Source organism: Archocentrus centrarchus, chromosome 23 (genome assembly GCF_007364275.1).
Source record: "Archocentrus centrarchus isolate MPI-CPG fArcCen1 chromosome 23, fArcCen1, whole genome shotgun sequence".
In the NCBI taxonomy this organism is placed as follows: Eukaryota; Metazoa; Chordata; class Actinopteri; order Cichliformes; family Cichlidae; genus Archocentrus; species Archocentrus centrarchus.
In genome coordinates, this window is record NC_044368.1 from 23,202,977 (window position 1) to 23,218,894 (window position 15,918).

At 42.5% G+C, this 15,918-nt stretch overlaps 1 protein-coding gene across 8 annotated transcripts in view; it reads right to left on the bottom strand.

The window, feature by feature from the left end:
• Positions 1-725: 725 nt before the first annotated feature.
• slc38a4 (solute carrier family 38 member 4) overlaps positions 726-15,918 on the bottom strand; it is a 36,580-nt gene continuing 21,387 nt past the window's right edge. For all 8 annotated transcript variants that reach the window (XM_030719753.1, XM_030719760.1, XM_030719758.1 and 5 more), the window contains 13 exons: positions 15,500-15,615; positions 14,041-14,114; positions 13,488-13,580; positions 13,239-13,320; positions 13,072-13,154; positions 12,513-12,571; positions 11,458-11,718; positions 9,456-9,535; positions 8,894-8,994; positions 8,637-8,761; positions 3,888-4,032; positions 2,836-2,933; positions 726-2,655 (listed from right to left, as the gene is read on the bottom strand). In XM_030719753.1, the coding sequence (XP_030575613.1) occupies positions 2,551-2,655; positions 2,836-2,933; positions 3,888-4,032; positions 8,637-8,761; positions 8,894-8,994; positions 9,456-9,535; positions 11,458-11,718; positions 12,513-12,571; positions 13,072-13,154; positions 13,239-13,320; positions 13,488-13,580; positions 14,041-14,114; positions 15,500-15,615 (1,422 nt within the window). In that variant the 3' untranslated portion in view covers positions 726-2,550. The remainder of the gene's footprint in view (positions 2,656-2,835; positions 2,934-3,887; positions 4,033-8,636; positions 8,762-8,893; positions 8,995-9,455; positions 9,536-11,457; positions 11,719-12,512; positions 12,572-13,071; positions 13,155-13,238; positions 13,321-13,487; positions 13,581-14,040; positions 14,115-15,499; positions 15,616-15,918) is intronic.

Genomic DNA, 15,918 nt, shown 5'->3' on the forward strand with positions numbered 1-15,918 from the left:
CTGGTTGCCTTATTTCTGAGACTTCTGGGAACATGGTATTAAGAAGCAGGCTGTTGAGTCAATGCATTCTGATGAGAGGTTGACATCAAAACATGAAAATAGCAAACATTTTCTACAAATATACAAGCCTCAAATATAGAGAAAAAAAATACTGTCCGACAGCAAGAGAAAAAAAAAAAAAAAAAAGGTCTAATGCATACTTATAAACTAAAACAAACACTGGATTGTAGAAGAAGTCAAGCAGAATTCATCCAACAACCCACTCACAACCAATGAGTGTCAGTGTACCATAAAATAAAGATTATTTACAGAGCATATACAATTGTCCAAAAAGACCATGTTTGTAGGTCAAAAACATGCACATAACATACCCATTTCATTTGAAATATCTATTTGTTTCATGTACGTAGATCCACAAAAGATCTATAAATGCTGTCCACTTTGGCTGCGTGACACGCAATGGCACGGGAACGAGGTGAAAGAGAGAAGTCCGAGGTTGTGATGCCCCCATTGAGCATTATATTTAAGGCACCTGTTTTAAAAGCCAATTAAAATACAAAGAATCCAAAAGGCACAATGAAATTATTTCATTCTGTTACCAGGTGTATATTATTCAAGTTTTTAAAATAAAAACAACCAAGAAATTGCTAGAGGTTAGCTAGTTAGTGTTTAGCTTTAGATGATTGATCTATTTTACTTTTTTTGGGGGGGGGGGGGGGGGGGGGGGGGGGGGGGGGGGGTAGCTGTTATAACTTTGGATCTTTGTGTATACCCTTAAAAAAACTGCTAAAAAAAAAGAAGACCTAACCTAGGTGTCGATCTGCTACAGCTATTATTCATTGATCAATATTATTTATGTTACCCTTTTAAAAACCACTACTGTTTAGCATTAACATTTTGTGTGTTGGGGGAACACTTTCAGTTACTTGCCAAGATTTCCATGAGAATATTGATAACAATTGTGTTTCTATGCAAAGTAAAAAAAAAAAAAAAGGAAGCACCGAACCTGTTAGCAATGCCTACCATACTGACTGAGCTAGCATGGTTTGACGTAAAGTTAAAACTCTACATACATCACATTTAAAGCTTAATAACTGAAATGTTATGTCTCCTTAAATTAATTTGTATAAATACTTAAACGTTTAAGCATTGAGTTACAGTTTTATGGAGCGCTTCAAACCCTAAGCTAATTGTGTGATGGTGAAATGTTTCTAGCGTGTACGCAAGATTGGTATCAATCGTCTCATCTAACTTGTAACTTGTTACAAAGTGTCAAACAATTTCTTTAAGCTGAACGGCATACAATTATATTAAAAACAAAAAAACGTACATTCGAATTAAATTCCAGAGTGGGCATAGTTCTTACTCTGCAGTGTTGAACACAGCAGGGCACGAGTTAGATCAACCTATTCATTTGTATCGGCTTTGGTTGACCTTAAAATCCTTTTTAATTGGTTCAGACTGCATATTTTTAATTTATTCACAAACACTGTTGCCAATTGTTTATAAAAATAACAATTCCATGTATTTATCTGAAAAGCCCTATACTAAGTGCCTTATTCCAGCATGTATATATACTGCTAGTTGGAAATGATCATCCAACTGAATATAACCTGAATGGCAGACAGCCTTAAGAGGCCAAGATATTATGTACAACAACCATTTTTTCAGTAGATACACGTAATTATGTACATTCGTATCTTGCATGTTCAGATCCATCCATGACAGTAATACTGAAAGCACCTACTTATGCCGTGTGCACAGCCAGAATGAAAATGACCATTGAGGAAGATCCTTGAGATTGTGGAGCTGAAAACATCTAGCATCTGTGCATGTCGACTTTGGCAAAGCTTCTGATTGTTAGTATAGCACAGCAGCAAATTGATCTCAAATTTTCCAAATAAAAGACTGAATTAAATTACTAATTAACCAACATTTTGAGAAGAGCTGACTGCTTGGCTGACCGCAGGAATTTTTGTAAAAAATTATCAATGTAGCGCTACATGTTAGCTGCATGTGTTGGCTCTGTGCACAAATGCTACTGAACATAATGCTAGAAGTGCTCCTTTTTCATGGATTATGACACACTCCAAAAGACTCCTTCAAGTTCACAGAGGACTGATGGACCTGCAACATCGTTCCAGCCCTTCAATCAATATCAGAGTTTGCAAATCTGCTTCAAGTACAGGCTGCAGAGTAGCTGGTCATTCTTCATAGCTGGAAACAGCAATGATCATCAAGACGACGACGATGATGATGTTGTTAGATCAGAGACCGTTAACCTCTTCTCTGAGTTTTGATTCTCTCATTTGTGTTGGTTCACATCCAAAAAAACCCCAAAAAATTAACAAAATGCAAACTAAGCTATAAAGATCACTTCCAGCTGGAGGAAACTAAAGATGTCTTAACCCAGTGCTAAACTCATGTAGATAGGTTGAGGTTTTATAATGATTTGATGAAACGTAGGGAACCATAGGGTACACAAAATAAGTGGGTTTCTGTGGGGTGGTCATGGTAGTGGCTGCACTTTTAAGTGCGAAGAAAAGCGGTTTAGTGGTGGCCACCAGAGCCCGGGGGGTTGTGGATCCAGTCAAGAACGATGAGCGTCAAGCTGCCAATCATGAAGATGATTCCAACGACGAGGAAGACGGCTGCCTGAAAAGAGAGAGAGAGAGAGAGAGAGAACAAGAAGTGATTCAGCCTGTTGAGATGCACAGAAGGGGTCCTGTGCAAATTCCTGGGAGATCACATTTATCCACCACACGGAGGATAAATTGAGAAAGGCGATACGGTGAGAAAGCAAAGCTGTGTGCGAGTGCGTTTCTGCACACTTACCCCAATCTTCTGTGGGGAGCGGAACGGCAGCGACTTTACCAAGCGGAGGTAAAAAGCAGCGGGTAGGATGAAGATGAGCAATGTTGCTGCAGAGGCACCTGCAATGAAACCAAGAGGAAAACTGAATCAGCCAATCAGGTGAAAGCATCTGAAACAAACAGCCAGGCCAATCACTATGAGGAGGGATTCTTAAGGCTTGAGAGGTACTGTGATGGAGCACTCATACACCTCTCACCCAAAGGTAGAAATACTGAGTGACAGTTGGGGATTTTTAGACTTTCTAATGATTAAGATTGAAATTTAAAATGCAAACACCTATAACAGAGCTGCAGCTACTCTCATATATTACAACCAAGCCATTAACTATTAACAATCAAGGACTCACAATGCATGAATGTAGCTTTTAAAACTGAATGAATTTGATTTAAGGCGCTGTTAATTACAAATTATTACTCTCATGTTTGGTGTAGGGACCCAAATAATCACTTTCACAAAGCTGCTGCCTCATGAGTACAAAAACTGTGAACTTTATTCACAGTGACAGTCTTTCCTCCAACAGATCATGTGCACAGGCATCTACTGGCAGCTCTTTATTAAAAAGTGGGTGAGTTGGGAAGTGGATAAAATGTTCTTCCTGCCAGTCCTAAACCCAAGAACCCTCACCGGGTAAGGATTTCATGCCTACCACTGACAAAGCAGCTTTCACCTGGTGCAGGAAGGAAGTAGGACACATACATTTCACAGGTGAGAGGAGAAGGAGTAAGATAATTGATGACTTTTTAAAAAAGCTTTAAAAAAAGCTCTCATTTGGGAAAAATAACTACAGAATTATTGTGTGGCGTTAGCATGTGCGTAGCAGTGAAAGGGTTGTAAATCCAGTGGTCACAGACTGCCCACACGACTGCACAGCTGACAGAACCCGACATTTTAAACTTCTTTGCACTTCCAGTGTCTTTATTTAATAAAACAATTCCTCAGCTGAAGGTCCCAGTCAGCTCACATTTGTCTGTGCTCAGGGTTCGTTCGTCTTCATATTCAGTGTCAGAACTCACCGATGAAGCCAAAGATGTCCCTGATGGTGGGGACAAAGATGACCAGCATGTTGTTGAAGGCCAGGATGAACGCGGCGATCAGCAGGTGTCGAGTCCAGCTGAACTCTCGCTTGCTGAACAGCAACGTGGTGATGGACGAACGGATCTAGAACGGGACAAACAGTGACAAAGTGAATGTAGTGAAACAATTAAGGCTTTTAGTTTATTTGTGAATAGAGAAATATCAGCTTGGTTTGATGAAAGACCATCTATTCCCACACTAAATTCAGCTGATTTCACAGTGGAGTTCAATCACCGTCAGAGTAGCTGCTCTCTTCTTGTCTCTGTCAAAGAACCAAATTAGAACAAGTATGCATGGCTGCCAGCCTGTGGAGCTGATTCCCACACTTGGCCATTGACTGAAGTGTGTCAAGAGTTAAGAGGCTTGTGTGTGTATATCCATGAATGTGTGTGTGTGTGTGAGTCAGAGAACACCAGTCGATCTCAGCTGAGACGCCTAGTACTGCCAAGTAGCCTGTTAAAACCTCAAGTGGGTGAAAGGTTGCAGGTATCAGGTAAAACCCGAGGCCCCCTTTAACCCATAAGCCTCAGGGAGAGGGGTCACAAAGAGCCCTGCTTACAGCACCCATTCAAAACGGCTGAGGGTTATATCCCACAGTGCAATGGAACCATACGATTGCATCAGCCGGTGGTGAAGAGGGCGGGCTTATTGGTGGTGGTGGGGGCGTGTCTTCACGCTCTCTCTTTTCCTGCCAGCACATCCTCTCTTCTTTTGACTAACTAGCCTTACATTAAAGCAGACAATACAGGTGTAGCCCACATTTGACTAAATGCAAGATTCAACCCTGAATTTCAGAGAAACCCAACTTATTTTTTACCCGAACACGAGAAGAAACCTTTTCCACTTCACATCACATGCCCTCTTTGTAGTCTGTAAAGACTGACTTAGGCACAAGATTTAGATTCACTTAGCATGGTACAGTGGAGGCAAAATAAGGAGAAGAAATTAAGTGGATTTTCTGCCAGATTGAACAGAGTGACCTCCATCACGACTGTCAGAAGATGCCTGGCTTCACTGTTAACGCCAAAGAAGTGTCACGACTCTCTCCTGCTGTTTTAAAACAGAGCTCTCACTTCACTCCCACAGCAAAACTAGGCCTGCTTGGAAAACTAGAGCCTGGATGCAGCATTTCACACCGTGGCTCTACACTATTCAGCACCCGACTGTTACCTGGCATTAAGTCTTAGGACTGCACCCTGTGATACACACTTTTTACAACTTTACCTATCAGTCTGCACACACCTCCAGATAAGCCCAGACACAGCGCTTCGGTCAATTGGCGACAAACCACGGGCGAAGAGCTTAGATATACAAGCTACTTCTGAAAAAAATGGGTGGTAGATTAAGAGGAGAACCACATGCACTTTGTATTTCATTTTGTCTGTAAACCTGAAGCCAAGAACGTGGGACTGTTTTTAACAGTCACACATTTAAACCAAATGTGAACTGAAACTACAAGCAGCAGGGTAAAAGTCCCTTCTAGGGTAAAAATATGTCTCAAAGTGTTGCTGGCTGCAGAACTACTGAAGCCTTACAAACCACGGCTCTGGGCAAAGGTTCAGTGAGCTTTGCTACAAACTATGAAGGAAACACGAGAGCCAGACACACACACAGACAACAACAACAACACTGTAAGACAGACTGCCCTGCTTTCCCATACAGAACTTGCTTTGTACTTCAGTAACAACAACATCTGGGTGTCGAGTTTGTGTAATCTCTGTCTGCAGGAGATGTTCATCCCATCCAGCGTGACACCAGCGTCCTCCTTTTTAGCTCAAACTCAACACAAGACCCCCCCCCCCGGCTCGTTTTGCCTCTGCTCTTTTTGGAAGACTTTCAGCACATCTGGACCAAAATGACATAACTAAATTAAAGAAATTCATGAGCCTTCATTAATGATTACCAGTGACCACCTATGAGACATAAAATATATTTAGCAAGACTGGCTACCTGCAAATATATCCTCATTTATAAACAGTGTTATCATTACTAAAGCAGGAGCAGAGGAAGTAAAGAGGAACCACCTATAGCATACACGCCTGTGCAGACAAGGATTTAAGATGGAGCTACACAAGGAACGTTTTTATGTTTATGGAAGTGTTAATCAGCTCTTTTGCAGCCCTCTCCTCTGGTTTCCATGTGGTGCCTGAGAACTGGAGCACGTTTGACTCTGCCATAAAGCCCTTTCATTTTGTCCTGGATCCCGGCAAAGCCTTGTGTGATGTGGCCTCTGTTAGCATCCATCCGTCACAGGACTACACTGGCCTCTGCATGCACACACATACACACACTTTCAGGCCTGAACATTTGTTGGGATATTTGTCTCCCACACATGCATTCTGTCTTCTCTCATATAGGAGTAAAAGGCAGTCGCAGACAAAGCTAAAGTTAATCTCTAGCTAAAGGTCGGCTACATTTCCTGCAAACTGAAGGTCAGGAGGATTCGAGACAAGAGTCTCAAATGCCACATGGAAACTTGGCAAAGTGTTGCTGTGACTGAGTAGTTCTCTTTGCATCTTGCCTCCAGCTTCTGTCAATCATCCATCAACATTACAGCAACAGTGCAGGAATAGTTATGTTCAGTTAATTAAAGCTTCCCAACTCTGCACACTTTAATCAGAATGCCGGGTACAAATCAACTTTCATTCACATCCTCGAGAGCTAGAACTACACACAGCTGCACACAGGGATATACAGGTTTAAACTAGTTTGTAACACTGACTAACAAAAAGGAATTTGCTTGACATTTGTAACAGCTCTGGCGCCAATAAAAAGGCCACAGGCAAACTGGCTTCTAACCAAGGGTAAATTGCTGCCTTGCTCTTTTTTTCCCTAATCCGTCACAGTGGCTTCACTGCATCCCATTTCAGTGTCACGTTTCTCGGTCCCTATCAGCTTTCTATCTCCTCCCTCAAACTCTCACTGTGTGTTACTTCTACAGGCCTTCACTGCTGAAGGATTCAACTGGACGTGTTTCACACAATGACTGGGCTGCTGGAGCAAACAGCCATGAAGCAAAACACTCAAATACCCAAATAATGTTTGATTTAAACACCATTTCAAATGAATGATGAACAATAGCTATGTTTGCTAATCATCTAAATGAAGCTAATTTATAGTGATAGAACAAAAAATAATATATCAATATATAAAGTTGCTTCCATAGTTTAATCAAACCAGAGTGCAGCGTTACTGCTTTTTATTTTTGATCTCTTGTTTAGGTCAATTTTGTTGCTACAGCAAATTTAGTGTACTGTTTAGAGAAAAAGCTGGATGAAAAGCTGCAAGAGAAGCAGATCAACAAATTCATGGTAGGAACAATTTTTACTATTAATAATTTCCCAATAGTACACATAAATGCATGGCTGTGGCTATTACCCTACTTCAAGGTCAGAGCAGAAAAAGATTTTTCCTTCACTGCATATCAGTAAAACCCCACATTCGGCCCTGCCAGAGGTTTCTGATACTGTCTCTCCTCTGGCTCGTCTCACTGGCTCCACCTCTCTATCTCCCTGAAAGCAGCACTTCGACTGTGGGTTTTTCCACTGTCCATTCTGTAAACTTCCACTGCGGATACTGAGGGGGTTGCAGGGAATCCCCTCTAACGCAACAGAACGACAGCAATCAGAACACAGGGGGCGGGCTGTGGCACTGTGCAAGTGCCATCTATGCCACTTAAATGTAACCAAATGTGAATGTGTGTGTAGGCTATATGTATCAGTGTGGCAGAGTGCGGTGTCAGACTGTGTTTCCATAACATGCCATCACTGTTACATCATTCCTTGTCAGTGTTTTCCTGTGATTGAATAGAAACAATGCTGCTGCCTCCTGGTGGCAGGCTGCTGTAACTTGAAGCACTTCAGAAAGAACTATGAATACCCAGCTGCTTGTCTCTATATTAAACCCAGTTAAGATGTGTGTGAGTGAGTGAGTGAGTGCGTGAGCGCATGCGTGCGCGGGTGCCTGGAAGCCAAAAGGGGTCAGGAAACTTCCTCTGTCTAGCAGCAATTCTTGTTCTCCTGAAGTCAGATAAAGGTCGAGCTAAAGTTAGTCCATGACCATACATGGACAGGCAAGGAAGAGGGGGAGTGTATGTGAATGAGTGCGACTTGTGAAATTGTGGTGACTGGAAATGACACACATGCAGACTTTTGACCCCATGTTGAGAGAAAGTGACAAAAACACTTATTTAAAAAAAAAAAAAAAAGCACGGCGGTGCTGAAACCTTAAAAATGTGTGTATGCATGTTTGTGTTGGTGTAATTATTAGAGGCGTGGGCTTTTTTTTTTTTTTTTTGTGGCCTGTGTATTATGGGCTTTGAGATGACGACAGAAGTGGAGCTCCAAACTGAACAGTGTGTTCTTTTTTTTTTAAACCAGATTGGCCAGAAAAAACAAAAACTGGTGTCCAGAAAATGACAAAAAAAAAAAAAAAAAAAAAAAGACCGACTGCAGTGAATACAAAACACAGTCTGTAAGCAGACTGACAGAGAGTGGCAGTAATGTCCAACATTTATAGGTGTGGTGTTTGTGCTCGTGTGCGCTGACGCAAGTCAAATTAAACTGCTGCTTAAACGAGGCTTCATTTGGGGACGCTGAGAGATGAACCGGGTTAGAAATAAGCTCCAGCCGTGACATTTTCTGCTTCAGAACAGAGACAGACTGTGTGTTTATGCAGGTCGTACTTACAGGGAAAAGCACAATGGGTACGGTGAGAGTGACGGCAGTGAGGACAGCCAAACGCACCAGCAGCAGCAACGTGTCAAACTTGTATACTTTAGTGAAGGTGTGGAGTAACTCTGCCTCCACGTTGTCTGTGAGGCAGAGGAAAAACAGAACAGACTGTGAGAAATGCTGTGACCCAAGCCACAGAAAAGAGGAATTCTAGCAAAGCAAAAAACTAAAAGAAACTGACACTCGGTGCTTGTGCGTATTGTCGCTCTTACTGTAAAAGGTGAGGTAGCCAAAGAGTGCTGACAGCATGTACATAACCAGCATGGCCAGGATGGACAGGTTAGAGACATTCTGCATCTTCTTCCTGCTGCGACTGCAGATGGCAAACACAGACTTTTAGAAACGTCACTATGGAAATCTGTTTTTTCCTACTTTGTTAAAGGTGCAGCCCATATCTCACACACACACACACAAAAGATAGTATCACAAACTGCAGAGTCTTGCTTCTCAAAGACACTTCCCCCAGAAGTACACTTTCATCCTGGTAGCAGAGTCCAGATACATGTAAATCACACCAACTCTGGCAGAGCTACTATTGGCAGGTACCCACCAATCCATACTGGGAATGCCCCACACAGCCATCACAGTGTGTCCCTTGTTCACTCTTTTTCTTAGGATTATCATTTTATTCTTTCTTCCAACACATCAAGAACTGTTTCCACACTTTCTTGTGAATTCTAGCCATTCAGAGATATGATTGCAACTGGTCAGTGTATGATGATTTAAAAGTTTTTTTTAAGGATGTGTTGATGTAAATGTAAGAAGCATACTTACTCTTTGAGCTCGCTGTAGATAGGCAGCACCTCAGGATGGCAGACAAAGGCAAAGGCCAGGATGGGGATAGTGTATGCAGTCTAAGTAGGGACAAAAGAAGTGGGAAAAAGAGCATTTTAATTATGTGATATATATGTGATATATTCTACTAAGGAAAGCCTTACCTTTTTGACAAAGACTGGTAATAGGAGGAGAGAAGAAGGGAGCTGGGGCTGGGGGGCACTAAGGGACCTTTTCCTCAAAATTTAATACTTCTGATGCACCAGACAGTTGGATATAGCACAGCTGCATTGAGGCCTACCTCAGGTAAGGTCATATAAACTGGCATGCATAAAAAGAAAGATACACTGTAATGCCAAAAGTATTCACTCAGCCATCCGAGTCATTGAATTCAGGTGTTCCAGTCACTTCCATGGCCACAGGTGTATAAACCAAGCATCTAGGCATGCAGACTGCTTCTACAAACATCTGTGAAAGAATGGGTCGCTCTCAGGAGCTCAGTGAATTCCAGCGTGGTACTGTGATAGGATGATACAAAGTGGTAGGGCATGTAAAATCACAGAGCAGGGACAGTGGATGCTGAGGTGCATAGTACACAGAGGTCACCAACTTTCTGCAGAGTCAATCACTACAGACCTCCAAACTTCATGTGGCCTTCAGATCAGCTCAAGAACAGTGCGTAGAGAGCTTCATGGAATGGGTTTCCATGGCTGCATCCAAGCCTTACATCACTGAGCACAATGCAAAGTGTCAGATGCAGTGGAGTTTGGTGCAGGGGGGGGGGGGTTATGGTGTGGGGCTGTTCTTCAGGAGTTGGGCTCGGCCCCTTATTTCCAGTGAAAGGAACTCTTAATGCTTCAGCATACCAAGATATTATGGACAATTTCATGCTCCTAAATTTGTGGGAACAGTTTAGAAATGACCCGTTCCTGTTCCAACATGACTGGTGTGCAGTCATGTTGGAACAGGATGGCCCCTTCCTGTTCCAACATGACTGCACACCAGTGCACAAAGCAGCTCCATAAAGACATGAATGAGAGAGTTTGGTGTGGATGATAATGACTGGCCTGCACAGAGTCCTGATCTCAACCTGATAGAACACCTTTGGGATGAATTAGAGCAGAGACTGTGAGCCAGGCCTTCTCTCCAACATCAGTGTCTGAACTCAAATAAACTTCTGGAAGAATGGTCCAAAATTCTCATAAACACTCCTAAACCTGTGGAAAGCCTTCCCAGAAGAGCTGAAGCTGTTATAGCTGCAGAGGGTGGGCCGACATCATATTAAAGCCTCTGGATTAAGAATGGGACGTCACTCCAGTTCATATGCATGTGAAGGCAGACGAGTGAATACTTTTGGCAGCATAGTGTATTTTCTTTCTTTGTCTCCAATCAAAGCAACACATGCAGACAATACAAGGACCTTTCCTCTACCAGTTGTTACTTTTGAACAGTCTTATTTTCCCATTTAAAGCCTGTCAAAACTGTAATAGCGAAGGCTGATTTGTAAGAGCTGTTTTTATTTGGATTTGGAAGTACTGATGTAGTATAATGCTACATTTATGGCCCAGGGTTTAAAAAAATCATTTGTCATTCAAAGGCTGAATGACAAAGGATTTTTGAAACCAAACAAGTCTTGGCGAATACTTGTCATTCTGCTTCTACTTGCTTCTATTCAGAAGGCCTCTCCTCACACCTACAGTCTCATGTTGTATTGTGCACATGTTCTCAAGAGTTTACCACAGCAACAGGACTATCTTAAACATTGCTCTGCTAAAGTCTTGGAGCATGTGTCTAAGTGGGGAATATCTGTGCATATGAGTAAATGACAAACCCAACAGCTCTACATTTCTAAAGCCAGCAAGTCTTTAAAAAAAAAGAAAAAAAAAGAAAAAGAAAAACAAAAGTCATGTTTGCATGCAACATTGAACATTTTTTCCCCCCATCTACAAGTTTGTATTTGACTGAAGCCCATCAAGTTTCTGCAGCTGCATGCTGAACTAACCTGTGAATTGCAGACAAAGTATTTAGGCGTGCACATCTCCTCATCGTCAGGGTGACGTTCAAAGTGGAGTCCTGTGGAGTGATGGCCGTCGTGGCTGCCGAGGCTCGCCGAGGAAACGTCAGCGCGGGAGAAATCCATCGGCACCGAGCGGTTTTGTAAGGCGTACGATCCTGGGATGTCCGAGCCGTTCATGCTGAGATTGTACGAGTGGCCGTAAAAGAAAGGCAGAGGGCAGGGCAGCTGGGTTTTTTTGTAGATCACCTGGACAGGATCAACAAAGTCAGGCTATGCTCTTCCAAGTAGAAATGTCACTTATCATATGCTAACATGCTAGGTAACAGCTGCTTATTAAGACATCAACATCTCAGCAAATGTGTGATTGCAAATTTGAACCCTTTTCTGGCCTCCTTCAACTCCAACAGAAAAACATCTGGCACTTCAGCTGCTCCACTGTGATCTCCAGTTAGAAGCTAACATTCTCTGTTTTTTGATGCTGCACAGGTGGCATACGCTGGGTTTATCAGGACTTTTCACTGAAACAGCTACCTTCTACAATATAAAGGTGCACAGGAGCAGCGAGCGAGAACTGAGACATTAATACTGTGTTTATGTGGAAGGAAAGATGGTCATTTATGTAATTTGCATGTTGCATGATGCTACCCAACAAGAAAAACTTCCAAAAACACCAATATACAAAAACCATACTGAAAGGTAATTTAAAATACTAGTAAAATACTAGTTAGGGTGTAAAGGTTAAAAATACAGTGCACTATTTTGCATCTTAAATTTTAATTTAAACTTCTTCATCGATTGACTTTGATCTTTTTTGCTGCCACTTTTACACTTTTTGGCAACAAGTTTTGGGTTTTAAGCCAATATTGATCCCGGTATTGGCAAAGAGGAAATTAAGTAACTTTGAATATCTGAGTACGGCATAAAGTTTCAAGCCGTAACAGAAAAACTATTAGTGTAAAGTAATAATTCTCAGCTGGTTGGTGATTAAAAGTGACCCACACCTACATACAGATGGCTTATGTTGCTCAAACTCAACTCACCACAACCAGGAAGAAGACCATGCAGGAGAGGGAAAAACCACTGGTGTAGCCCAGGTAACCTAGACAAGAGAGGAGAAAACAAGAGGTGAATGCTTTTCTTACTCTGAAACCTACTTTTATTTGATTTTGGTGTCTTTTCTACTATATGAGTTATCCGATTTTCTGCTTTAATTTTTAATCATTCCAACTACATAATGTGGTCACGAACACAGGGGACATATCTGACCCAGCTGGCTCATTACCTAAAGGATCAGTAAGTTACATATGGGTGGCTGAGCTGACTACAGGCTCAATAACAGTGTTATATTACTGTAACTTCATGGTGCTGACTAAAGGGCTGGAGTAGTGTTACATCACTTCTGATTGGACAGAGCTGTACATGGACAGCTGCAGGAACATGGAGGCACTGAGGAATTTGGCGTGACGCAGCAGGAAGTGAACATTAGAACCTCCTGGGAGTGAGTGTGCGATAGGAGCAAGTGGATACAGTTTACAGAGCATGTGAAGAAGAGGTAAACGTGACAGTGAAATGGCATGCAAGCTTTCGCTTGTGGCGTACCCAAATTTTTGAGGAGAGATAAAGGCAGAATGACTCCGATGGACACAAACACCACCAGGTAGTTTCCGTTCAGGTACCATTCACTACAAACACAAGACACGGTTAAAATCACAAGAGGTGACACAGGAGCATAAGTTTGCTTCATCTTCAAAGACATTCGTGCTCACCCAGAGTTTTCCTCCAAGCCCATGAATGCTCGGATCACTTCTGGCAGCTCATACTTCACTATAAAGAGGTAGCTGGACATGGCTGCAAGAGGAATTTCTGAAGCTCAACACAAACTACAAATACTAGTTCATATGAGCACATTATAGGCACAGACAGTTGTTGCAGCTCTAGTAATGTGAGGAAAACAAAAAAACGCTGCCTCATTCACTCCTTCCTTACACTATGTTAAACACTGATGTAGGGCCTACCTCCAATGTTTTGCATGATTATTGATCCAAATGCAGCCATTTTTCCAGGCCAGCCAAATGCCCTCTCTCCAAGCTTCTCATAGATGAGGGATCCTGCCAGACAAACAATCAGGTGCATGTTACACGGCATCCTTTGCCGTTCTTGCTTAGCTCCTACTTTGTAAAACATGCTATAATTATAAATTTTTCTTTTCAAATGCCCTCAGGGAAGGGTGTGGAGGTTTGAAGACAAAGTTGACATCACAGCATCTACTCCCTTCTTAAAACAGCCCCACCGCCCTTTATTCAGGTGTTTTCAAACACTTCACACTCCTCCTCATGACCTACAGTAAAGTCCCCAGGTGGGTCCATCAGTACACAAATACAATTTTGTCATCTGTGGAAAGTGACAGTGCACTTGTAGGCCTGTAATCAGTAAAGTTTGCTTCAACATTTAATCAGTTTTAAAGGTCTGACGAGTTAAAGCAGTGCAGTAGTTCACAAAAGGGCTCAGTTTGGTTGTTCTTGTGTTTCCTGCTCAGGACCCCTTGTTGGCAGCAGTGCAAATACTAACCTCCTTCTTTAGCAGTCATGAGAAGCAGGTGTACAGAGTATAGGGAGAGGATGGCCACAGCGATGAGGAGGAGTCTGCACAGAGAGGGAGAGAGAGGGAGAGGGAGAGGTGAAGTAGTTTGAAAAACTGAAACCATGTGTGTAACTTTGTATTTGCCCCTTAACGTTAAAATAGGAGCACCAAAGTAGGGGTGACATTCTGCAGCTGCTCTGGCGTGTGTGTCATTTAGTCGGTCGTGTATTTTGGTGGGGGTTAGGGGACGTTCTGTACTTTCAAATTGACTTTAGCATAGTTTTAGCATGACTAATGCTATGTCACGTAAATACGTTGTCAGTACATCCACAGCTGAATTCTTCGCATAGCACCCTGTGTGTCAGCAGGGTGATTCTGGACAAACAGGAACAGCTTCCTGCAGTTATTTTACCCTCCAAATTGATCTGATTCACACACCCTGGTGGTGGCTCTGCACTTGCAGCATTTCTCCTCTTATTCCTTGTAATATTTCAAGGTGGCACTGCACGCTGTCTGTGTGTGGACAGTCGATGAGGGAGGGGGTGGTGGGCACATTGGGGCCTTAAGGAGTGTTGGGTGACAGTGGGGTATTGGATGATGGCAGTCATCCAAATTCCACCAACACATACATACGTGATAGAGGGTGAGGGAGCCGGCCGCTGAAGTTCAGGTGTCCCGGTGGGGAAGAGCTGCCCCTTAATCCCAGTGTTATGTGACCAAAGTTTAGAATGAAATCATTTTTATTTTGAAGTGCTTTGATTTATAACCAAACAAATAATCTAAAATAATCAGTCAGATACCTTACAGCTGTACTGTAACTATCACACGTTACCAAACTCCAACATGCTGAATTGGCAGTTGTGGTTAACATGTCACTGCTATTGTGAACTGATTAGTTTTTCCTAATAGAAATTCAAAAGGGCTGCATGTCATCACCGCTTTCCATCAATCCATCCTCTTCCACTTATCCAATTCAGGGTTGCGGGGGTGGGTGGGTGGAGCCTACCCCAGCTACCTTATGGCGAGGGGCGGGGTATACCTTGGAGCGGCATAATTTGGTTGGCACACACCAACCGTTCCACCTAGCAACTCAGGAAATGTTTTGGTGACACCTTTTGTGTGAATAACTGCTTTATGTTTGATACATGTTTTGAGAGATTTAATCTGAGATTAAGAATGTTATTGTAACCAGTGTTACTTCCCTTCTCAGGATTTTAAGGAGAGGTGACACTAATAGGGTCTAATTATCTGAGACGTAGCAAACTTCACCTCATAATCATTCAAAGTATTTTCAGTGGAGCAAAGTTTTTTATTTTGTTTCAAAGAAAATCCAAAACCAAATCGGCGTCTAACCTGTGCCAAAAAAAATGTACTGCAGTGTACGTCACGCTAGCTGCTTGTCCCATCACGCCTGTTGGTGTCGTTGCGCTGCCATGGGGATACTTACGTAAAGAGAACGATGCCAGTGTTTGCCATGGCGAAGGACAGGCCCAGGATGCCGCTGCCCATGATGGCGTTGCTCAAGTTGAAGACGGACATGCCGAAGGAGGTGTGGCCAGGATGCTGCCCAGAGCGAAAAAAGAAAAGACCAAAGCTTTGTAACCTTTTTGAGATAAAGCTTCAGATGAGTGAAGAAATATTTAGATCCAGTACATGAATAATGTTTGCGTCATATGTACCACTTTTGCAAAAAGAAAGCGCTAAACATTTGGTGCTGTACAGCAAGCTAAGGCTTTGCGGCCGCATTTAAAAGCATCATCAGATCCAAGCTGACCTCTCATCAGTGCTCAGATCTTATATTGATGCATTTCTACTGACTGCCTGACTGAATACAGCTGTAAATAAAAACAGCCGCGTTCGCAAAGT